Genomic DNA, 21446 nt, shown 5'->3' on the forward strand with positions numbered 1-21446 from the left:
CAAATTCAGAGAAGACTGGGCAACAGAAAGAGCCCACCCAGCCAAAAGGGATATTCAGACAGCAGAGACACCTTGACTTCCAGTCCCATTCCCCACACAGCAAGCTGGAAAGCAGAGATAGAGACACACAGGCACTCCCTATGTTACCACCCTAACTGAGACAAGCAAAGAAAACAAGATAAGAGGAAAACACAATAAAAGAAGGTAGTGTCTTAAAACCCTCGAAAATACCCCCAATCCCAGTCTTTTGCTGGTATCTACACTGGAGAGGACTTTTGAGAGTCCTTTGGGCAGCAAGGAGATGAAATTCATCAATACTTATAGACACAGGCTATTCATGGGAAGATGAAATGCTGAATCTGAAATACTTTGACCAGAAAATGAGAAAACAGATTGGAAAAGATCTTGGTGTTGGGAAAGATTGAAGGCGGACGGAAGAGGATGAGGTGGCGAGACAATGTCATGGAAACAGTGCATACGAACTTGGACAGAAAAGGATAGAAGGGCCTGGTGTGCTACGACTTATAGAGTCACAAAGAGTCAGACGTGACTGAACAACAAAAACACAGTCAACAAATATTACCATGTGCCAGGTATTAAAGGAAACACTGGGGATACAAGGAAAGACAAAAACTTGGCCCCTGCCCTCAGGGAGCTCACATTCTAATGGGAGAGACTATGTATCTAAGCTGTGTACATATAAGATCTATACAGTATACGTGAGAGGTCATCTGAGGAGACAATGTCAGCAGGACTCTTGAAGAAGATGGGATTTAAGCTGGAGTGTGGGTGGTCTTAGTACAAAGGCAGATACCTGCCTGCCTAGGGACAGGAGCCTCAAAGGCACACACAGAGAATGTGGCCAGCCATTGGCCTCAGCCCATCCAAGGGCATGTGGCATCCCACAGCTTGGTGCAAAGACAGAGGTGCATGCAGGCAGTCACACACACACATACACACACACACACACACACACACACACAGTGCCCTGACCTTGATGAGTTTGGAGAAGGTCTCATAGATGAAGATGAGAGAGATCAGGATGGAGAAGATTTCCTGGGTGTAGCGAGAGATGTAGCGCACCAGGAAGCTTCCCTCAAAGGCCACCACCAGGACCACCAGCAGCACCAGCCAGAAGCCAACCCATACCCGGCCCACGATGTATTCGAAGTCATTGCTCTCACAGAACTGTGGGATAGAGGCAGAGATGGGTCAGGGAGGGAATGGAGTGGGGTGAGGGGGAGGAAGGGGAGCATCAGGGGAAGAAGAGCTGAGGGCCACTTGGAGTCAGGTTGAAAGAAGTAGGCTCCATAGAGAGAGATGAGGGGCGACACATAAGTGAAAGAAAGAGGGGATGGGGCAAGGTTATGGGAAAAGGGCATTCTTACACCAAAGAAGGCCTCTTCAAAAACGAGCAGGGGTCCTGAGAAACCAAGCACGAGCAGAGGCTGGGCACTCAGCAGGGCAAAGAGGATGCCCTGCACTGCTGTTGAGATGAGTAATTCTGATACCCCCATCATGTTCTGAGTCTTGTCTCCTGAGGGGCAAAATCAGAAGAATTGGGACTACGTCAGCAGTTCAAGGGGTTCACACTGCTAGGGATGATTCAGAGATCAGGGCCATGGCTCTAAGCCCTGCCGGAGAGGACCCCTGGATGTGGGAAGACTGGGGGTGGGTGGCACTGACCTAGGAGGCCTCCAAAGGTGATGGCAGGTGAGAGGGCAGCGAAGTAGATGAAAACCACAGCCGCAAGGACCTGAGGGCTAAGCCCATCAATGATGTCACTCAGGTACTTGGGGTACCGGCGCCGAGCATCCTGAGCCACACCCCCGAAGAGGTAGCCTGTCCTCTGTAAGGGGTCATCCTGGCCCACTGGAGTCCCATTCAAATCTGAAGGGAGAGGCAAGAGAGAACCTCATTCAGAGACTTGTCTCTCTCCTTACTTCAGGCCCTCATTCTTCCTCCTCTGGATCCCTGGAGGGGAGAGGGGCAGGGAAGAGTTGGAAATGGCTAAGGTGATGGAGTTGGCTGGGGTAAGGAGACAGGTCTGGGGCTGAAGACAGAGGGAAACTGTGGAATGAATTATCTAGCAGGATGTAGGAGGACACTGGAGAGGAGGAAAATGAAGATTGGGAAGGGAGGTTCACACAATTTAGAAACTCAAAGAGACTGAGCTTCCAACCCAAACCCTACATTTTGGAGATTAAAAATATGCAGCTGGATCAGAGGGAAAGTGACTTGCCCTAGGTCACACAGAGAATTAGGATATCAGTCCTGGGTTCTCTGATCCCAAAGTCAGTATTCTTGACTCCATTAGGTGAGAAGCAGAAGGACAGCAGTGTTTAGGGGTGACACTGGAGGGTGAAGCTATGAGTGTGAATAAGATCTCACAGTTCATACCTATTCCCTTGAAGAAGTCAGGATCAGGTTTAGAGGGGCTGAGTTTGTAGCGTCTTCGAAGCAGTTCTTGCTGCACGGGTACCAGGGTGCGTAAGGCCGACTCTGAGGGTGCATCTGTGGGAGGCAGTACCACACTACAATCCAAGAAACCCTCCAGAGACTGAACTAGCTCCTTGCGGTTATTGGCTAGGTAGGCATCCATTCGGAACACCTGGGGAGGAAGGGAAGAGAGGTCAATACCGAAGAGACTTCCACAGGGCCAAACAGTCCCAATTCCTAAGCTTCTGATAACTCAGAACCTTTTGAGTTAGCTCTATCCTCGAGCTCAGGAGCAGGCTTTCTCCCAAATTTATAAGCTCATGCATCTGGAGCTGGATAGGACCCAAGGGCCATCTGGTCTAAGCTCACTTTCTAGATAAGGAAGGCCCAGAGAGGGGAAAATAACTGATATATAAAGAAAGACACTATCCACATTAAGAGAAAGAACTGATATATAGAAGTATATATAGAATAATTTTACATACATTGCCTATTTGTGTCTAATGGTAGCCATCCCTAGGGCAAAAGAGGGAGAAGAGAAGAAAAAAAATTTTACATGGTAACTCTGTTGTATATTTGGAGGTAATAGCAAGTTGTACATGATAGATTTGCAGTTAGTTTCATGGGCAATTATTTTTTTTGTACTATGCTATAGAAATGCTTGTTTTTTTCCCCTTGAATTGAAAATAAAATAAATTAAAAAATAAAAAAGATAAGGGAAGCCCAGAGAGGCTATGGTTTGCCTGGGTTCACACAGCTAGTAAATAGTGGAGCTGGTATTCTATTTCAGATTCAGTGACACCAAGTTGAGGGGGTCTTTCCATTCCCTTCCATGTCCTGCCCTCCCCACTCCTGTAAAGGCCTAATTTCAGGACCAAGGAAGAGAGTGGAAGGGACCAGAAAGGTTGAAACAGGTTAAATCAGAACGCTGGGATTAAAACCAACTGAACTGAGCTGATCCAATCCAAACCAAACTGAAGTAAGACAGATAAAAACATACTAGGCCAAACCAGTCTAAATCACACCAATCTAGGCTGAATCAAGTCAAACCGGGCCAAGCCAGGATACTGTGTCTGTCTCCTGTGCCTAGAATGTATGTCCTTCCCACCTTGATTAGGAGAATTCAAAAATCAAAGACCACTTGCTACATAAGACCTTTCCTGATTCCTCCTCACCCCATCACCTTTGCATATGGTTATTTACATGTACCTATTTGTGTATGTGATAACTCCCTCATAGAATATAAGCTCCTTGAGGGCGCCGACCATTTTCATCTTTGTCTCTGTATCTTCAGGGTTTTGCACATATGCTTAACATATATGCTTAGGGCTGCTAGGTGGCTCAGTGGATAGAGTGACAGGCCTGGAGTTGAGAAGACATCTTCCTGAGTTCACATATGGCCTTAGACACTTACTAGCTGTGTGACCCTGGGAAAGTTAACTGTGGTTGCCTCAGTTTCCTCATCCATAAAAAATTGAACTGGAGAAGGGAATGGCAAACTACTCCAGTATCTTTGCCAAGAAAACCCCAAATGGGATGATGAAGAGGTAGCACACGTGAAATGACTGAATAACAACAACAACATTTATACTTGTTGATTGCTTGGTTGGTTGGATGGTTGGTTGGCTTATTGAGAACCAGGTCAAAGTAGAATGAACCAGGACGGGCCAAATGAAACCAAACTAGACCAAAATAAACTAAATTGAATTGAATAAGTCAACTTTGATTAAAATAGATCAAATTTGGAAAGACTGGATTAAATAAGGCCAGTCAGGCTAATGATTATGCCTAGCTGAACCTTGGCTTTAACTCTCCCACCAAACTCTTATCATGTTCTCCAGGAATGCACACCTACCCTCTCAGACATTAAGGTGGCAGCAGCCCGACCAAGTTGGGTATAGTCCATGTGGGGCATCTCAGGTCCTAAGAGTACCAAGAGGAAGCGGACAGGCACTGGGAGTTCCACTGCTTCCAGATGGGCTGCCTCCTGAAGCCTCACAAAACCCAGGATGGGATGTTCCAGGAAAGAGGCACGACCTGAGGGATGAGAGGAGAGGAGGAATTAGGAAGCCAGGTGAGGCAGCAATTTGTCTGCTTTGTGGGAATGAAGGGGCACAGAAGAGACAGAATGGGGTAGGGTTGAGGAACAGAGGAGGGTTTGTGAGAAGGAGAATGGAAGGCAATGGGGAGGGGATAGGAAGAGACAGGAAATCCAATGATATGTAGCTGGCAGAGAGAAGAGGGCTGGATATGGGGCCTGGGGTGGGACCAGAAAGGGGGCAAGGAATCTGGGAGGAGGCACAAAGAACTCACCCACTAATACCAGTGTGGCCTCTGAATCAGGAGGGATCTTCTCCAGGATGTGAGATGACCTTGGGTGGTCTGAGGAACCCTCTCCCTGCCAAGAGGGAAATGATGATGACAGGGGGCTCTGAGCTATATTCACTGCCTTATCCCTCTAGGCATCCTTACTACCTTACCCTCCCCACATTGTTGTGTTATCTGGATAGCCTGAAGCCAAGAAATCTGAACTTCTATTCTCTCCATTTCCTTTTCTTCCACCCCCTCCAGCTCAAACTCTTCTAACCTCTTAGGCCCCAGGACCTTCTGGCTTCCTTGTTTCTCTAATTCTTCCTGTTGGTCCTTTCCCTAGTCATACCGGCTCACAGTAGATCTGGTTCTCCAAAGAGGGATGTTGGGCCAGCAGGGGCTCAGAGGCTTCTCCTGTCCGGTTTAGCACAGCGGGTTTCACACCTCCCAGAGCTTCCAACTCTCCCTCATGGCTAAGGAAGACAAAGAAAGAGGAGATCAGGTGTTAAATGGGGACCAAGGGACAGGGGAGCTGCTCCCTGGGGTTTTCACAATAAAAGAATGAGCGGATGAATGAAAGGATGAATGATAAAGCATTTATTTATTAAGTATAATACTCTACTCCAGACACTGTGTTAAAAGGCTTTGCAGTGTCAGGATATCCTGGGGATCAAATCAGAGGAGGTCATTTAGTGCAGTGTAAAGAAGCATCAGAAAATGTGGGTTCAAATCCTGGCTCTTCTATTTACAAGTTACTGGGGCAAATTTATTTCTCTGGGCCTTAGTTTCTTTCTCTATAAAATGAGAGTGGATATGTATGTAACTATATATCCTCTGAGACCCTCTGCAGTTTTGAAACCTATGTTTTGAAGAAGGGTGTAATGGCAAGCAAAGAAGTAGTTAACACCTTGTTTCAGTTCATGATTGTATCAAGTATTAAGATCCAGAACTTGTGAACCTTAGAACTTGTGAACTCCTGCAAAAGGAAGGGAAGGAGCTAATGACCATATGTAAGGAGAGGCCTAGGCTGGAAAGATCAGAACTGAGAAGGGAGCTCTTGTAGCGGAGAAGGAGAAAACTTGGGGTATCCTGGCACTCTATGTTTGTCTGTTTTGTCTGTGTTGATCTTTGTTTGTGATATTTTGTACAGAAGCCCTGGGACCCTACTGGAAGCCCTGAAAGAGGCTTTTCTGATTGTCTGTTTACAGAAGTCCTGGAGGAGGGTTTTGGAGGTCCTGGGACTTTTTTGATGATTTGTGTTGACCTCTTGGACCTTGTTTGTGGGTCCCTGTTGATTTCACAGGCAGAAAGTGAATTGATGAGGATGCCAGCAATGTGCATGAATGTATGTTATTGTGGCTTTGTTAAGCTTTGTCTTTCCAGGAACAGAAACTGTGAAGCACTTGAGGTGGACTAGATGCTGTGAGCTACAGTATGGAATAGGAACTGGACAAGGAGCTGGCAGGAGCTGGGACCATGGAAGGGGAACCATGGAAGTGGAGAGCCAGCCTTGAGTTAAGATGAAAAGACCCCTCCTTGGGTATTTAATTCAAACTGAGACGATCATGATTTACTAGGGGTGGAGAACTGTGACCTTTACAATTAGATGATTGATTGAGTTAAGGACTTACTAATTAAGGACGATTGGAAGCTAATCTCCAATCAATAAGAAAGAAGACTTTTTGATTGAAAAGATTAAGACAAGCTTTTGACCTCTGTACTTTGTGTCAATTCTCCTTAAGAATGATTGAGTTACTAAATGAATGTACTTTGTTTAAAACTATGTGGCCACTTTGGTAAAAGCTATGTGGCCATTTTAGTGATAAGTTGTTATACCATAACATGGTGAATGCTGTATTTTGATTTTCTGTGAATGTTTTGTCTTAGTTTGTTACTGAATAGAGAGTTCACTATACTGTGTAATCAAAATCTTGAAGCTGTTCACAGCAGCAGTCCTCTGGAAAGCTGCTCATGCTTGGCTTTACAAAGGGGCACAGATTGTCAAGTCTGAGGATCCTGGTAGATAGTATTTTATCAGAAATGATGGAGACAGTACTGCTTAGAGGCAGAGGGATGGATGCGCTTTTTTTTTGAGGTCCCATTTTGAGATCCCTGACCCCTTTAAGGTCAGCTAACTCTAGAGAAAGTTCTGGATGGTGCTCTAAAATTTCCGTGCTTGGGGTAGCTAGGTAGTGCAATAGCCTTGGAGTGAGGAGGACCCAAGTTCAAATCAGGTCTTGGACGTGTACTAGCTGTGTGATCCTGGGCTTGTCACTTAACCTCAATTACCTCCAAACATACAAATAAACAAAAAATAAAATACAATTTCCATGCTAGAAGCAGGAGGAAGTGCTCTCCAGGTTGAGGCTTCCACCAGGGGTTGGGTAAGCAAGAGAGGAACTGGAGTTGAGAAAAATGTCCCTTGGGAGTACTGTCAGGGCCATCTTAATTTTCTACCCTGGGGCAGAACTCTGATGGATTCACCCTAGTTAAGATCAGGGTCCAAGTGCCAGGAAGATGCATGTGTAAATATGTATGTGGTGAGAAGAGGTAAGGTTACCTGTGTTTCATCAGCAGGGCCCTGAGCAGCTCATCCCGGTCCTGAGGCCTCACTTGACCTTCGTAGATGAATTGGTCTAGAAGCTTGTTGACAATCCCAGGCATTGTGGTCTCGGACAGGTCCAGCATCATAGTGCCTAACAAACAGCATGGCAGAATCAGGGTGGGGTTGGGGGACAGGTACATTAACCAAACTAAGAAGGGCTGTCTCCAGGGGTTCTACTCCCTCTACTTAGGGGTTAAGAAAAGTCCTGCCCTGACTTCATATGTATAATGGCTATCGTATCACCCTTTCAATTGGAGGGACAGAATGGAGGGAGGAAGAGAATTTGGAACTCAAAACAACAAAAGAATGCTAAAAACAAACAAACAAATAAAAAGAAAGCGTCTGCCCCTACTTCCTTCTTCTCATCAACATCCCATGTGGAGATCACAAAACACCACCTTGATGGGCCTTGAAAAAAGGTAGTCAGCATTCCTTGGAGAGCTGGCTATGAAGGGGGCACAGAAGAAATGGTTCTCAGTGGAAGTGTAATCGGAACCAGCACCCTTGCTCACCCTTTTTAAAAGTTTTCTGTAGTTCCATGAGGCTCCAGAAGGTTAAGCAAGAAAGGTGGGGGCGACCCCAACCACCTGCCTCAGCCCGGTTCTCCTCCATTCGAACCCAACGCGCCGCCTCCATCCACCGAAGCTCCTGGTTCTTCCCATCCATAACCAGCTCCTGCAGCTCCACATAGACCTAGTGGGGACCCGGGATAGTAGGTAGGTTAAGGAGAGCAGACAATGGGGCCATGGCAGGTCCTGGGCTCATGGTAGGGACTGGGTAAATGAAAACTGAAGGTAACCTGGGTTCTAGAGTTAGGAAGGGCAGGCATGAGAGAAGGTGAACATTAAAAGAAAATAAGAAATATAGGTCTAAGGATAAGGCTAGAAGTGGGGGGGAGGGGTGTTACCTGGACTGGGTGAAGAAGAAAGAATACAGTAGGAGAAATATCTGGGGAGAGAACCTAGACCACTAGTTCTATTCCTCTGCCTGTTCTCAAGGTTGCTGCTCATCATTGAAGGTACTCAAAGACCCTTGTAGCAAAAAGGATTTCTTATATCATCTTCCTGTCCTGAGCCATAGGGGCATTGGGGTTGTTACCCAAAAAAGCACTGGGTGATAAAATTGAATTTAAATGAAAAAAAGAATAATATTGGGTACAGGCAAGAGAACCTGGTAGAAGGAAGGAGAAAGAACGAAGGGTAGATGAAAGATGGATGTAGGGCTGGGGACAGGACTGGAATAAGAGGAGGAATAAGAAGAGGTCAGGGGCTTCATTCCCCTGCCTCCATGTTCAAGTCCGCTAATAGAATGAGTGCATGCATCTATGTATCAAACTGAGTGGGACCCATCAAGAGTGAAAATGTATGTATGCAGTTCTGTGTGTCTGGCTGTGTGTGTGAGTGAGTGTGTGTGTGTGTGTGTGTGTGTGTGTGTGCACAATAGCTCTGTGTCTCCCTTCCCTTCCTTGAATTGCCTTTCCCTGGGTACCCCAAAGTGAGGGTTGGGGGAGCCCAGCAGAGCTGGGGTCCAAAGCCAAGGACTAGCTTTGTCAACGGGGAAGAACTGGAAGAAGATCAACTTTTGTAACAAGTGGGTGAACTGCCCCAAGCTAGAAAGGAAAAGAAAGGACAAAATTCTAGCCCTGGCCCATTCCTGTTCTGGGTAGGGGAAATGCAGATAGCTTGATTCTGCTCGGGGAGAGGAAGGAAGCCTTTGGATCCTAATCAGAAGCAATGTGGAAACTTCCTATCCTTGAAAGTGCTCTAGGCTTGCTGGACTAGGAAACCAGGGCATGTTCTCCATTCCCTGAGGCTGCCTCTCTTTCTCTGTCAATCTCTTGGAGAGGGAGAGGAGAGGAGCATGTGTTTGCTTCCTCTTTGCTCTCCTTTCTTCTCCCTCTCTCTTCTCTTATCCTTTTCTTCTCTCTTCTCCTCTCCCTCCTCTCTCCTCCTTCCTTTCTTCTCTCCTCTTCTCTCCTCTCTTTCCTCTCTCCTCCTCTCCTCTCCTCCCCTCTTTTCTTTCCCCCCATATTTCTGAAGGGTTTTCTCTCCCTTTCTACCTGATTTTTTTTCCTTATATACCTGTCTGGGAATTTCAGAGGTCTCATCTTCTCCTTCCATTCACATGTTCCCTCTTTTATTTTTCCTTTTTCTGTCCTCTGTCACCTTTCATCTCATCATGGGGGAAAGGATGTGTAGAGTTCCTACCCCACAAGGGTCTGGGACTGCTCACCTCGTGGGTGCCCGGGTCTGATGTGGTCTGGTAGTCTGCGACTGTTGGCTGCTGTTCGTAGTCTAAAGACAACAAGGGTAAATAGATTTTGCTCACTGAGTCTGGCAGAGTCCCAGCCCTCTTACATTTAGAGGATGCCCTCTAGATCCTTCACTCTGCTGCTCTGTCCAGCAGCCAAGGACTTCAGAAATTCCACAATGCCGACCTGATGGACTTTTTCTTGGGGACTCAGGACAGTCGTTATACCCTCTTACTCTAATAGTTAAGTCTCTCCATGTTTCCAAGCTGATATCCATGAGGGACATCCACTGGGGATGCCTAGTTCTCGAACCAGGTTGCTTGGATTCTGATTTTGGACTGGTGAGGTTGGTAATTAAAGTGTTTAGAGATCACTGAATAGTCACTATCAGAGTGATTTCTATGGTAGGCTCCCCCCCCTTTCTTGGGATTTGATCACATGCTAAGTCTCCCTGACACACATACTTCCCACCCTTTTGTCCCCTATCCCCAACCCAACCTACCCCTTACCCAACCCAAGATCTGCTTCTTACCACTTTCTGCACCAAGCTCTGGGAACCACAGGATCAGTTGCTTATATCCTGTCCCCATTCCCCTCCTCCCCAAAGGACCCCCCTTACTTACTGGGGCCCCATGTCTTCACTAAAAATTGCTGGCACTTAAGTTTTATTGATAGTAAACATGTACCTGACCTGCCCTCCCCACTTGGAACCTTGACTAAGCAGAGGGTGTGGTTGAAGATGCTGGATCTCTGTGCCCTTGACAGTTTTCCCTTACCCCTCACCCCATCAAAGGTCGAGGGTATATGCAGCAGGAGTGGAGGGCAAATCATTCCCTCCAATGAACATAAGGGGGGACTGCCTTAACCCTTCCCTCCCTGCTAGTCTCCCACGCTGATGGTACCTCTAAGAGGCAGATGCTGGGATTCCCTAGCTCTCAATCCCAGGTGCAGGCCTCAGTGCCCAAGCTGGAAGCCATCAATGGACAGGCAAAGATGGCAGACAGGCTCATATCCCTATTCCTTAACTCCCCAATGAGGCTATCACACCTGCATCCCTAAGGCTGCCCTCTCACACACCTAAAAGCCCATGGGTGACTGACCCTCCTTCTAATAGCCCCCTGTTCTCCTTCCCCCTCACCTGTGGTCATTGCAAACAAAGTTCTGTTTACCCTTCAATCAATCTCAATTGGGGGTGGGGAGGGAGAACTGGTCACTGAAGGTTAGGGAAAAGAGGATAGGGGAAGAGGGGGGATGAGAAGCATATTCCCCATATGCGGTGCTACCACAGTATCTAGTTGCACTGAGCAGAAGGGAGTGGAGAGTGAGTAGCAATAGAATCAGTGGGAGGGAGGTCAGACATTCAGACATAGGGGTGACTCACCTGCTTGTTCCTCCATAATCTCCTGAGGAAGAGGGGCCCCAGGGTCTTCATACTCCTCAATCTCCAGCCTCTCCTCCAATACGAACTCTTCTATCTGCCAGTAGGAGTTTGGGGGAATGTAGTGACTATCATTCCCTGCCTGGTGCCTTCCCCCAATCCCCACCATAGAAATCTGGGGTCCCGGTCAGAGGTCCCCTGAGCCTATTAAGCACATAGGATCTGCGGGGACAGATGGATGGGTAAAAAGGACCCACCTGTGGTTCCTCCATGGTGTGATTCTAGGTATTCAAGTCTCTAGCAGCAGCTTTGGCACCAGCATACCCTGTGAAAGGGGTACCTATTAAGGGAAATAGTTTCAAGGTGAATAGGATCATCTTCCAATTGATAAGGAACCCTAGAAATCTTCCTACTTTTCTTCCCCTATCCTTGATCAAAAAAGTGGTTGCATATACACAGAGGTGTTTGGGGGAATCTTGGAGTCAAAGGTGGTAGAGAGGGAGTTGGAAAGAATGGGTCCCATGTATTCACAGAGGCCTATTTCCCACTTCCTTAAGGGTGGAGGAGGGTGGTGTGATACTGAGGTCATGGATGGTAACCACACAAATCCTGAGACTGTCAGAGGGGGTGCCACTATCCCAGGGTCCATGTCACCATGGGCATCATAACATAGAGTTGGAAGGGATTTTAGATCATCCAACCCCTTAAACTGAGGCCCATAAAGAACAAGTGATGTCCAAATTCATAGCAAAGTAGTGGTTGAGCGAGAGCTAGAAAATGAGTCCAGTGCTTGACTCTGCCAGGTTCCAGACCTCAGTTTCTTCCACCCTCATTCCGGGGGTTTGGGAAGGAGCACTGATCTGAAAAGACACCCTTCTATTTGGATGCTGAAGGATGGATAAGAGAAGCCTAGAAACTGGATAATAGATATCAGCTTGGGGTAATACCAGGGTGGGGTCCAAGGAGAATAGAAAAGGACGGGTCCAGCAGAGCTCGATTTTGTCTAGCTATCCCAAAGATAGGATGGAAGGAAACAGAGTGAAATTATTGACACATTAGAACTTAAGGTTAGACCATTTCATATCAGATTCATAAGTATATATTGAGTGTAAATTAAGAGTGTGGCATTAGTTCTGGGCACTGTGGAGAAGATAAACTAGCATCTATAGCTCCCACTCACAAAGAGCTTACAGTCTCTTTAAAGAGGACATAAACAGACAAAAAATGTTTAAGAATGAGCTAGACAATAGTATAAGAAGTTAAGTATGGGACCAAGCACCAAATGGATAACAGAGGAAGAGAGTTATATTTCCCTGGGCTGGGGGATGTGGAATAAGCAGAATTTTGAAGGTTGGGTTGCATCTGGGTAAGGACATTCCTGATGAGAGTATAAATTTAGGGAGCAAAAGTGTGGAGGTGGGACATCAAACCTAATCTCAGGACTGTCAGTACAGGGAAAATAATTAACAAATCAAGAATTCAGGAGGAACTTACTTTTTGAATTGGGAAGAAGAGATGGTAGGGTTGATAATACATTCCCCCATTTACCCCCCTCCTCCCCACTTGGGCTGAGGAAGCTAGAAGACTAGAAGAAAGGACAAGATGATTGTTAGAAACCAGCTGGTTTAAGGACTGTTTTGTACACCTCCTTGGGACTTCTCTCATTAGGGAATCCTCTGCAGAGAGACTTGTGCAATGACCTGCATAACCCATGGGTCACCAGTTTGTAATTTTCCAAATAGCTCAAAGAATCACAGCATAAACTTCTTTCTCCTTTTTCCCTATCTCTTCCTCTCATTTGTTCTTTTACCTTTCCTATCACCTCCCTTTCCACATTCTCCATCTTCTTTTCTCTTCCTTTCCCCTTCTATTTTTACATTCTTTGCTTAACCTTCAGATCAGCTAATGGCATCCACTAGTCTAGTTCACTCTAGATGGGGGCCCAAAGGAAGAGAGATTACTAGTCACCTAGAGGGCTGGGAGACTCTGGGCTGTGGTGTGGCTCCCTCCTAAGGATGCAGTGTGACCTTTGGCAAGTTTTTTTCTGCCCTATTTTTCGAATCTGTGATATAGAGACAATCCCCACCCTGCCCTACTGATCTCCTAAGGCTGGTAGGAGGATGATAACAGTATTTACTCACACTTATCTACAATTGGGACAAGCAGTATGGAAGATCTGCTAGCAGGCCTGCCTACATCAGGAAGACCCGGGTCTGAGTCTTGCCTCATGTATATGAGTTATATTGGTGCCTCCATGGAATAAATTACAGTTGCTGACATATACTGAGTTGAGGGTTGGTGACCTGTATCATTAGAATGAGTTTCTACCCTAGGAATTCCATCAACCAGATGAAATTATAGGTCCTAACCAAAATTTTTTAAAAATTACTGCTTGATTAACAAAGCACTTTCACCACAACACCCTTGTGAGGTAGGTAGTCCAACTGTTATCCCCATTTTGCAGAGGATGAGACTGAGGCTTAAGGAGATGAAATGATTGGGGTAGCTAAGTGGCACAGTGAATAGAGCACTGGCCCTGGAATCAGGAGGACCTGAGTTCAAATCTGGCCTCAGACATTTAACACTTACTAGCTGTGTGACCTTGGGCAAGTCACGTAACCCTAATGTCCTGCCTTCCCCCCTCCAAAAAGCAAAAAAAAAAAAAGAGAGAGAGAGAGATGAAATGATTTACTCAAGGTCATTCAGCCTCTAAGTGGGAGTCAAACCCATGTCTCCTGACACAAAGTCCAATGCTCTTTCCACTGAATGCCTTTTGTTTGGCGGTAGCTCAGTGGAGAAAGCACTGAACTTTGGAGTCAGGAAGACCTAAGCTTGAATCTTAAGCCTCAGACACCTACTGTCTACTCTAAGCAAGTCATTTACTCTCAGCCTCAGTTTCCCTTTGTGTAAAATGGGGATAGCCCCTTCCTTCATAGGTTTTGGCGAAGATCAAAAGAGCAGTTACATGTAACCCTAAAAGCCTTAAAGTGCTATCTATAAAAGTTAGCAATTATTTTTGGAGAGTGGCAGAACCTTCATCCAGTGAGGCATAACCAGCCTTCTCTCAAATGCATTTCATGGAGATGATGGCCTGAACAATGATGATCTTGAAGAGCCGACCTCACTCCTAGGTACATTCTTTTTACCCTGACAATTTTTCTGTGTCATGGTCTTGGGTTCCAAATTAGAAACTGCCCAGGGTGGCACTGTTCCTCCATAAATGATCACTCATTACTCCGTGGAGAGATTGGTGGACAGCAAGATAAAAAGGCATGGATTCTAATTCTAGCAGTGCTTGCAGCAGAGTTCTTTCCTTCTTAGTGACTTACTTTCCTCCTCTCTAACACAAGGAGCTTGGTTGGATGAAATGATTACTAAGATTCCTTCTAGCTCTGATATCCTGTGAGTCTGAGAAGAGAAGGGGAGCTTCTCACCAACTCTGGACTCAGGCTTACATTCCCTAGAACAAGATTGGCTTTTTTCCCCATCTCCCCTACCCTGCCACACTTCATGGGGCCCTCGTTGCTCTTATGGAGATAAGCTGCCTCACAGCTCCTGTCATTGCCCTATTCCTATCAATACCCCTACTCCACCGCCCTGCACGTAGAGAGTCAGACCCACAGGGTAAAGCCAGATAAGAGGATGAGTCTGAGGTTTTCATGGCAAGAAGACTTTTGACACTGAGCAGTTTACCTCTCTGGGCAAGGGTGGGAAGTGGTCTAGCAGGTGTCAACAATGAAAGGGAGGGGATTATGATAAGGGAACCCTTTTTCTAGAGGAGGCAATGTGGCACAATGGAAAGAGTACTCCATTTGGAGTCACAGGCTCTGGGTTCAAATCTAATACTACCTTGGGCAAGTTGCTTAATCTGTCCGGGCCTCAGTTTCCTCATCTGTAAAATGGAGGGTAGGTAGATGGATTAGATAATCTCTAACATCCCTTTCATTTTTAAATCACAAGAGTTCTTAACCTTTTTTTGTGTGTCTTGGATGGACCTCTTTGACAAATTGGTGAAATCTATGAATCTCTTCTCAGAAGAATGCTTTTCAATGCATACAATAAAATATACATGATTAAAAAGGAAACCAATTATATTAAAATGCAATTATCAAAATATTTTTAAAAGCAAAATTAGTAGTGAATAGAGTAATGAATTTAGACTCAGGAAAGTTCAGATTCTGTCTTAGATACTAGCTCTGTGACCTTGGGTAAGTCACTTACCTCCTATAGGCCTTAGCATCTTCCTTTATAAAATAAAGAGAATGGCTTCTAAGGTTCCTTCCAATTCCAAACCTATAAGCTTATGATGCTATGATGATTCTTTCCAGAGAAGCCTGCCTCGAACACTCAGGGATGCTCCAGTATCCCAGCCCGAGACTTGGTCATACCTCATCCCATTTCATTGACCCATTCCCATTGCAGTTTACCTGAATGAAGAGACTTGAGATCATACTTAGGGCTATCAAGAGGAGCCTTTCCCTCATGACTCCTCTCCCTCAGGGGATGTCAGGGACTCCAGGCTCCCTCCCTAGATGAGCCCAAGGATGGAGACAGCCCCAGCTGATAACTTTTTCAAGGAGAGTAGAGCTAACTCTCCAGAAGCAGCTGCATGTGAGAGAACATGGGAGCTGACTGGAGGGGATCTATGGTCCCCAAAGCCTATTGGAGGGACTAGTGTCCTTTTGAGAGAGAAATACTGAAGGGGGGTGTGGTGGGGAGATGACAACCACCCTGGCAGAATCCTTATTGGAGGTAGACTATTAAATGAGGTCTCAAGCATGAGACCTAGGGTGAGGGGAGATAGCAACTTTGGAGTGTCCTGACAGTCCCCTCTTCTTATACATGAACCCCACAATTTCAGTGCTACATGCTTATTTTCTAATTTTCTTCTTCCCTAGTATCACTCAATCTCAGATCCATGCAGACAGCTAGGCATGGAGGTATCATTGGCACCGATGGTTTGATGTCTCCCTCGTGTCTCCTTGGGGCCCAAAATCAGGAGGGGGATTCTTATTCTAGAAACCAAGTCAGACATGCCAAAACTTGGATTCTGACCCAGAACCATCAGGCACCCTTTGGGGCCAGTGGTGACATGGTACCCCTACCTTTCCCACCTCCTTCCCCACTTTACTTACCTGCTATTTTGCTGGCTATGTTCCCTTGGTGAGATCTTGGGGTGCCAGGTGTCCGTTCAGACTAACTGAATCTCACACCCTCTCTGACAGTACCTGGCCTTCTGTCCCGTGCCCTGGGGCAGCTCACAAACCCCTGACTCATGCCCCCACCTCCTAATCTGCCCGCCCATGGGCCCTGGGCACCCCTTTTCCCCACCCCCCTACTCCGCCCCACTTCAGCCCAATTCCCAGTAAACAGAGTTATCATGGAGACACATCTGGACAGCTGTCCACTCCACCCTTAGTTCCTCCAGCCCCCAAGGCTGATCACTTCTTCCTACATCCTAGGTTCCCTCAAACTCTGTTTCCTAGATCTCCCTCTTAGGGGGGTGTTTTGGTTCTGAAACCAAAAAGTCTCCTCTGATAGACTAATGTACCTTTCTACAAACCCCATACAAATCTCCATATCTCCTTGATCTTCTTCTCACCTCCCCTCTTCTATGCTACATCCTGTGTGCTATGCCTGTATCACTATCAGTTCATTCATTGTCCTGCCCTCTTCCATGGTCTTTTCCTTTAGCTCTTTTCCCAACAGTTCTGAGCCTCCTCAAGGTCATTTGAGGGCCTGGCCCCTAGATGTTGGAGGTTGTGAGAACCAAGTGCCTGGGAAGCAATTCTACTTTCCCATAATCCCTGCCTCCCCTCTTAGGGACTGCTCAATCTTCAAACCCTGGGAGCTCAGTTGGGCTCTGAGGGCACTTAGGGCATTGTTGGCACTCAATCAGTTCGAGAAACAATGACAAAATCAACAACAATACCCACATCCCAACACCAACTGGCTGACAATGCCAGCTATGTCTGTGTGGGACAGGCCTCCACTGTCAGGTATCTTGTCACTGTCTCCCCATCCCAGTCTCCTGGGGCAAACAGGCAGGCTGACATTCCTGGGGCCCCCACTGTGCCCACAGGCACACAAGAGCTGCCCAGTGCAGCCCCCCACCCTCCATACAACCATAACATTACATTTGCATTCTCATTTGAATATATCTGCATATGCTGTACATTTCTCTATACTCTGCTTGGTGTCTAAAGTTCACTTCTGCCCTTTGGTAGGGACATAGACGGGACAGGGGGTTACCTTAGTCCCTAGATTCATCTTGTGTTTACCTCCACCCCCACTGTCTCCCAGAGAGGTACTGGTAGATCCAGATCCAGAGGGAGGCACAGAGTCAGAGAGGGAGACAGAGAAGCTAGCTTTATCTGAGAGGAACATTGACAAAAAATGGAAAAGCCAGAGAAGCTCTGAGGTGAGCACTCAGAAACAGAGAGAAGAGTGGAGAGAAATGCAGTTAGCAAGGTGGGGACTCAAAGATGGAGATGGGCAAATTCTCTCTCTCTCTCTCTCTCTCTCTCTCTCTCTCTCTCTCTCTCTCTATCTCTCTCTCTGTCTCTCTGTCTCTCTCTCTCTCTCACACACACACACACACACACACGAACATGTGTAAAAAGCAATGAACTGACAAAGAAAATAGAAATGGAGAAAAAGAGGAGGTCTATTTGCAATGGGAACTTGAAGCCCGCTATCTAGGTGGAGACCCCTGGGTCCTTGGGTTAAGGATTACTCCCAGGGTTGGTTTAATCTTCCCTATGAAAAGGGGGTTGGATGAGATGACCCCTGGAGAAACTTCCTCATCGCCCACTCACACCTCAAATGTTAGTGAAACTGACTTCTGTCTTTTGGCCAGCCACGATGGTAGATCCTAGGGACTTCATTCTAGGGGATAGGAGCAATGAAGAAAAACCCAGCCCAAAAGGAAATCTCTGAACTTTCTGAAGAGCCTTTCTATCTCGCTACAGGGCAGATACATGAAGACCTGTTTAAATATCATTTCCCCTAGAGAGACACAAGGTAATGTGACATAGTAAATAGTGTGCTTGACTCAGAGTCAAGAAGAACTTGAATTCAAATCTTGCCTATGATTCTTATTAGTTGTGTGACCAAGGTTAAATCAATTAATCTTTCTGAATAGCAGTTTCCTCATTTGTCAGATAGACTCAATAATCTGATGAGCCTACATTCACAGGAGAGTTATAAAGATTAAATGAGATGAAGTGCATAAAATTCTTTATATTTTGGACATATCTAATGAAAGAATTTGTTTTGCCTGATTATGCGTATTTGTTACAGGGGTTTTGTTTTTCGATGAGGTGGAAGTGGAATGGAGGAAATGCTTGTCTATTTCATAAAAAGCAAAATAAAATAAAAGTTTTTTTAAAGTGCTTTATGATGGGCGGCTAGGTGGCACAGTGAATAGAGCACCAGCCCTGAAGTCAGAAGGACCTGAGTTCAAATCCGTCCTCAGACACTCGACACACTCAACTAGCCATGTGACCTTGGGCAAGTCACTTAACCCCAACTGCCCTCCAAAAGGCAAAGGAAAAAAAGTGCTTTATGAAGTTAAAAAAAACACTCTTATTAAATGTCTACCATATGCAGAAACAAACAAATAAACAAACAAACAAAAAAAAACAACAACCGGGGCTTGGTGCTAGAGATACAAGATTAAATAAAAAAAAGGAATAGTCCCCATACTCAAGAAGTTTATTTCTGTTGGAAGAGCTTATTTTTATGTTTTAAAGACAATCTTTCCATTCATTTCTGATTGACTCAAACAGGAGAATGGCCAATGAGAGATGGTCCTTATGAATATGCATAGATATTCTATGAATATTTCCTGTCCACTTGCCGTATTTTAGAGAGAGGCATCTTCAGCTGTCTGATAAGCCTCTGGGTAAGGAGAGAGATGGTATTGGTGACTTCGGTCTCCTGCTACAGGCTGCCCACTCCCCCACCCAAGCTTCCCTTCTGCTCTTCGCCTTTTTGCCTTTATTATTTTCTGCTATTAGCTGAGGCAGTATTTGAGATGGCACAGTCTCGGGTTTCAGCTTTGTGAGCTTCAGAAGGTTGGGATAACCATTGGGGTCTAGGACCTGGATTCCAAACTCTAGTTGTCAGCAGCCAAGTCAGGTGAGGCATCAGGAGGTAGTACGGAGGAACCTGCCTGACCCAACCAATTGGCAGGTTGGTTCTAAGCTTCTTTGTCCTATTAACAGCATGGGATCAACTCCATCTATTCGGCTATGTCATATTTGGACATGAACTTGATGGGGCAAATGCTTTGTAGCAAATGCTTTAGGTATGAGCTCACCCTCCCCAGCATGTAACCCTTTTATAAACTCTGGAAGTGCCTATCTTAACTGCCACTTGCACCAACAACTTCAAGCTTCTAGGGGGTAATCCTGAGAGATTGTGAGTGTCTTCTAATTTTACTGACCCTAGTCCCAATTCTGATGTATTTTCCCCAATATCAATCACTATTTACAATTAACTTCTTTTTTATATCTTTGATTTACCCTGGTATCATCTAACCAATTAACATCAATAAGCTTTTACAAAGAAATATTTATTGAGATGATATAGCAAGAATAGAAATTAAACAACATTTTCTCCCAAAACCTAGAGGCACATTCTCCCCATACCATCTTGGTCCCAGTCAGAACAGTTGCATCCCAGCAAAGGAGTGCCTTCTTTATACCAAGCACTGTGCTAGGGGCTACAAAGAAAAAAAAATTAAACAGTTCCTGCCCTCAAGGAGCTTACATTCTCCACAATGGCTGTTTCAAAATTTTTCTTCTTTCCTCAAGCCTCCAATTCTGTTTTACCCCCCCCCCCTTTTGGCAGATGACCTTACCTCCTATCTTATTTAACTAAAAAGATTGCTGTCATTATGTAGATGAGTTCATTCATCAACCTTCTACCATATCTCAAAATGTTTTCTTATTTTTACCCATCTTCTCCTTCCTCAAAGTTTCAGAGGACATGACCTTCTCCTTGCCAAGACTAATCATCTTCTTGTGCCCTTTCCTTTACATTCCTTTACAATTCCTTTTAGATTTTTTTTTTTTTGTGGACTGGACCAGATTAAGTCAGTCTGCTAACAGTCCAGGTCTGATATTGGGATGAACTATGATACTCATAGATCATTTAACAGTTAACCAAAGAAGGCTTACTTAGCCACGGCATAGAAGAAATACTCAATAAGGATATAATGATATAACACTTAGTTTAGGTAGTGTCTGGTCAGCTGGGAAGGATGTGTTGACTCCTTCCCCCACCACTTTGGAACATCTGCCAAATCTGAAAGTTCCCAATTCCACTTGTGTGAGCATCTCTTTGCCCTAAGGTGACTAGAATTCATGAGGACATGGACTGAGGCCATCAGGAAGTTGCTTTAATTGCCATGGACACCTTGGGCCAATCAAGTTTGTGTATAACTTCCTTGCCTTTTAAGACAAGAACTAGCCTAACCTATACACCAGGATGAGGGGTAGCCCTGGTAGAAATTTGTCCTATCACAAACTTAATCCCTTAATAATATTCCTTCTCTCTCACTGTCAATCCTTCCCAAGGGAAGTATTCTTTGCAACAAAATTCTCTGATAAAGATCTCGATTCTAAAATATGTAAGGAACTGAGCCAAGTTTCTAAGAATAAGAGCCATTCCTCAATTGATAAATGGTCAAAGAATATGACTAGATAGTTTTCAGAGGAAGAATCAAAGTCAGTATATGAAAAAATGTTTTAAATCAATAATAATTAGACAAATACAAATTAAAACAACATCAGATTGACTAAGGTGACAGAAAATAAAAATAAATGCTGGAGGGGAAGTGGAAAATAGGTACACTTTGGTGGAGCTGTGAACTAGTCTAACTATTCTGGGAAACAACTTGAAACTATGCCCAAATAACTATTAAAATGCACATACCTTTGACCCAGCCATACTACTGCTAGATCTGTACCCCAAAGAGAGCAAAAAAAGAGGAAAGGGACCCATAAGTACAAAAATATTTATAGTAGCTCTTTCTGTGGTAGCAAAGAATTGGAAACTGAGGGAATGCCCATCTGTTGGAGAATGACTGAATAAATCATGGTGTATGAAAGTGATGGAATACTATGGTGCTGTAAGAAATGATGAAGGGGATGGTTTTGAAAAAACCTATGAAGACTTGTATGAATTAATGCAAAGTGAAGTGTTCAGAACAAGGAATACAATGTATACAGTAATAACAATATTGTAAAGAAAATCACCTGTGAAAGACTTAGTAACTCTGAGCAACACAATGACCTACCACAATTCCAAAGGATAGATGATGAAACATTCTATCCATTTCTAGACAGAGAACTGCCAGTCTTTTTTTTTTCTTTTTGGTCTTTATTAATTTGTTTACTTTTAGTTTACAGAATTCATTACCACAATTCCTTGAGTTTCAAATTTTCTCTCCCTTC

General features: G+C 45.1%; 1 protein-coding gene across 1 annotated transcript in view; it reads right to left on the reverse strand.

The window, feature by feature from the left end:
• The window catches only part of SLC4A1 (solute carrier family 4 member 1 (Diego blood group)), a 25359-nt gene extending 8376 nt beyond the window's left edge, over positions 1 to 16983 (reverse strand). The window contains exons 1-13 of the mRNA XM_069076104.1: positions 16119 to 16983; positions 11241 to 11323; positions 10987 to 11080; positions 9587 to 9648; positions 7867 to 8047; positions 7310 to 7445; positions 5099 to 5222; positions 4753 to 4837; positions 4295 to 4476; positions 2401 to 2611; positions 1687 to 1890; positions 1389 to 1537; positions 994 to 1188 (exon numbers count right to left, since the gene is read on the reverse strand). Coding sequence (XP_068932205.1) covers positions 994 to 1188; positions 1389 to 1537; positions 1687 to 1890; positions 2401 to 2611; positions 4295 to 4476; positions 4753 to 4837; positions 5099 to 5222; positions 7310 to 7445; positions 7867 to 8047; positions 9587 to 9648; positions 10987 to 11080; positions 11241 to 11255 — 1638 coding nt within the window. The 5' untranslated portion in view covers positions 11256 to 11323; positions 16119 to 16983. The remainder of the gene's footprint in view (positions 1 to 993; positions 1189 to 1388; positions 1538 to 1686; positions 1891 to 2400; positions 2612 to 4294; positions 4477 to 4752; positions 4838 to 5098; positions 5223 to 7309; positions 7446 to 7866; positions 8048 to 9586; positions 9649 to 10986; positions 11081 to 11240; positions 11324 to 16118) is intronic.
• Positions 16984 to 21446: the final 4463 nt, after the last annotated feature.

Source organism: Petaurus breviceps, unplaced genomic scaffold (genome assembly GCF_028583685.1).
Source record: "Petaurus breviceps papuanus isolate PSGF00001 unplaced genomic scaffold, PetGlider_PUasm1.0 90925, whole genome shotgun sequence".
NCBI classification, from domain to species: Eukaryota; Metazoa; Chordata; class Mammalia; order Diprotodontia; family Petauridae; genus Petaurus; species Petaurus breviceps.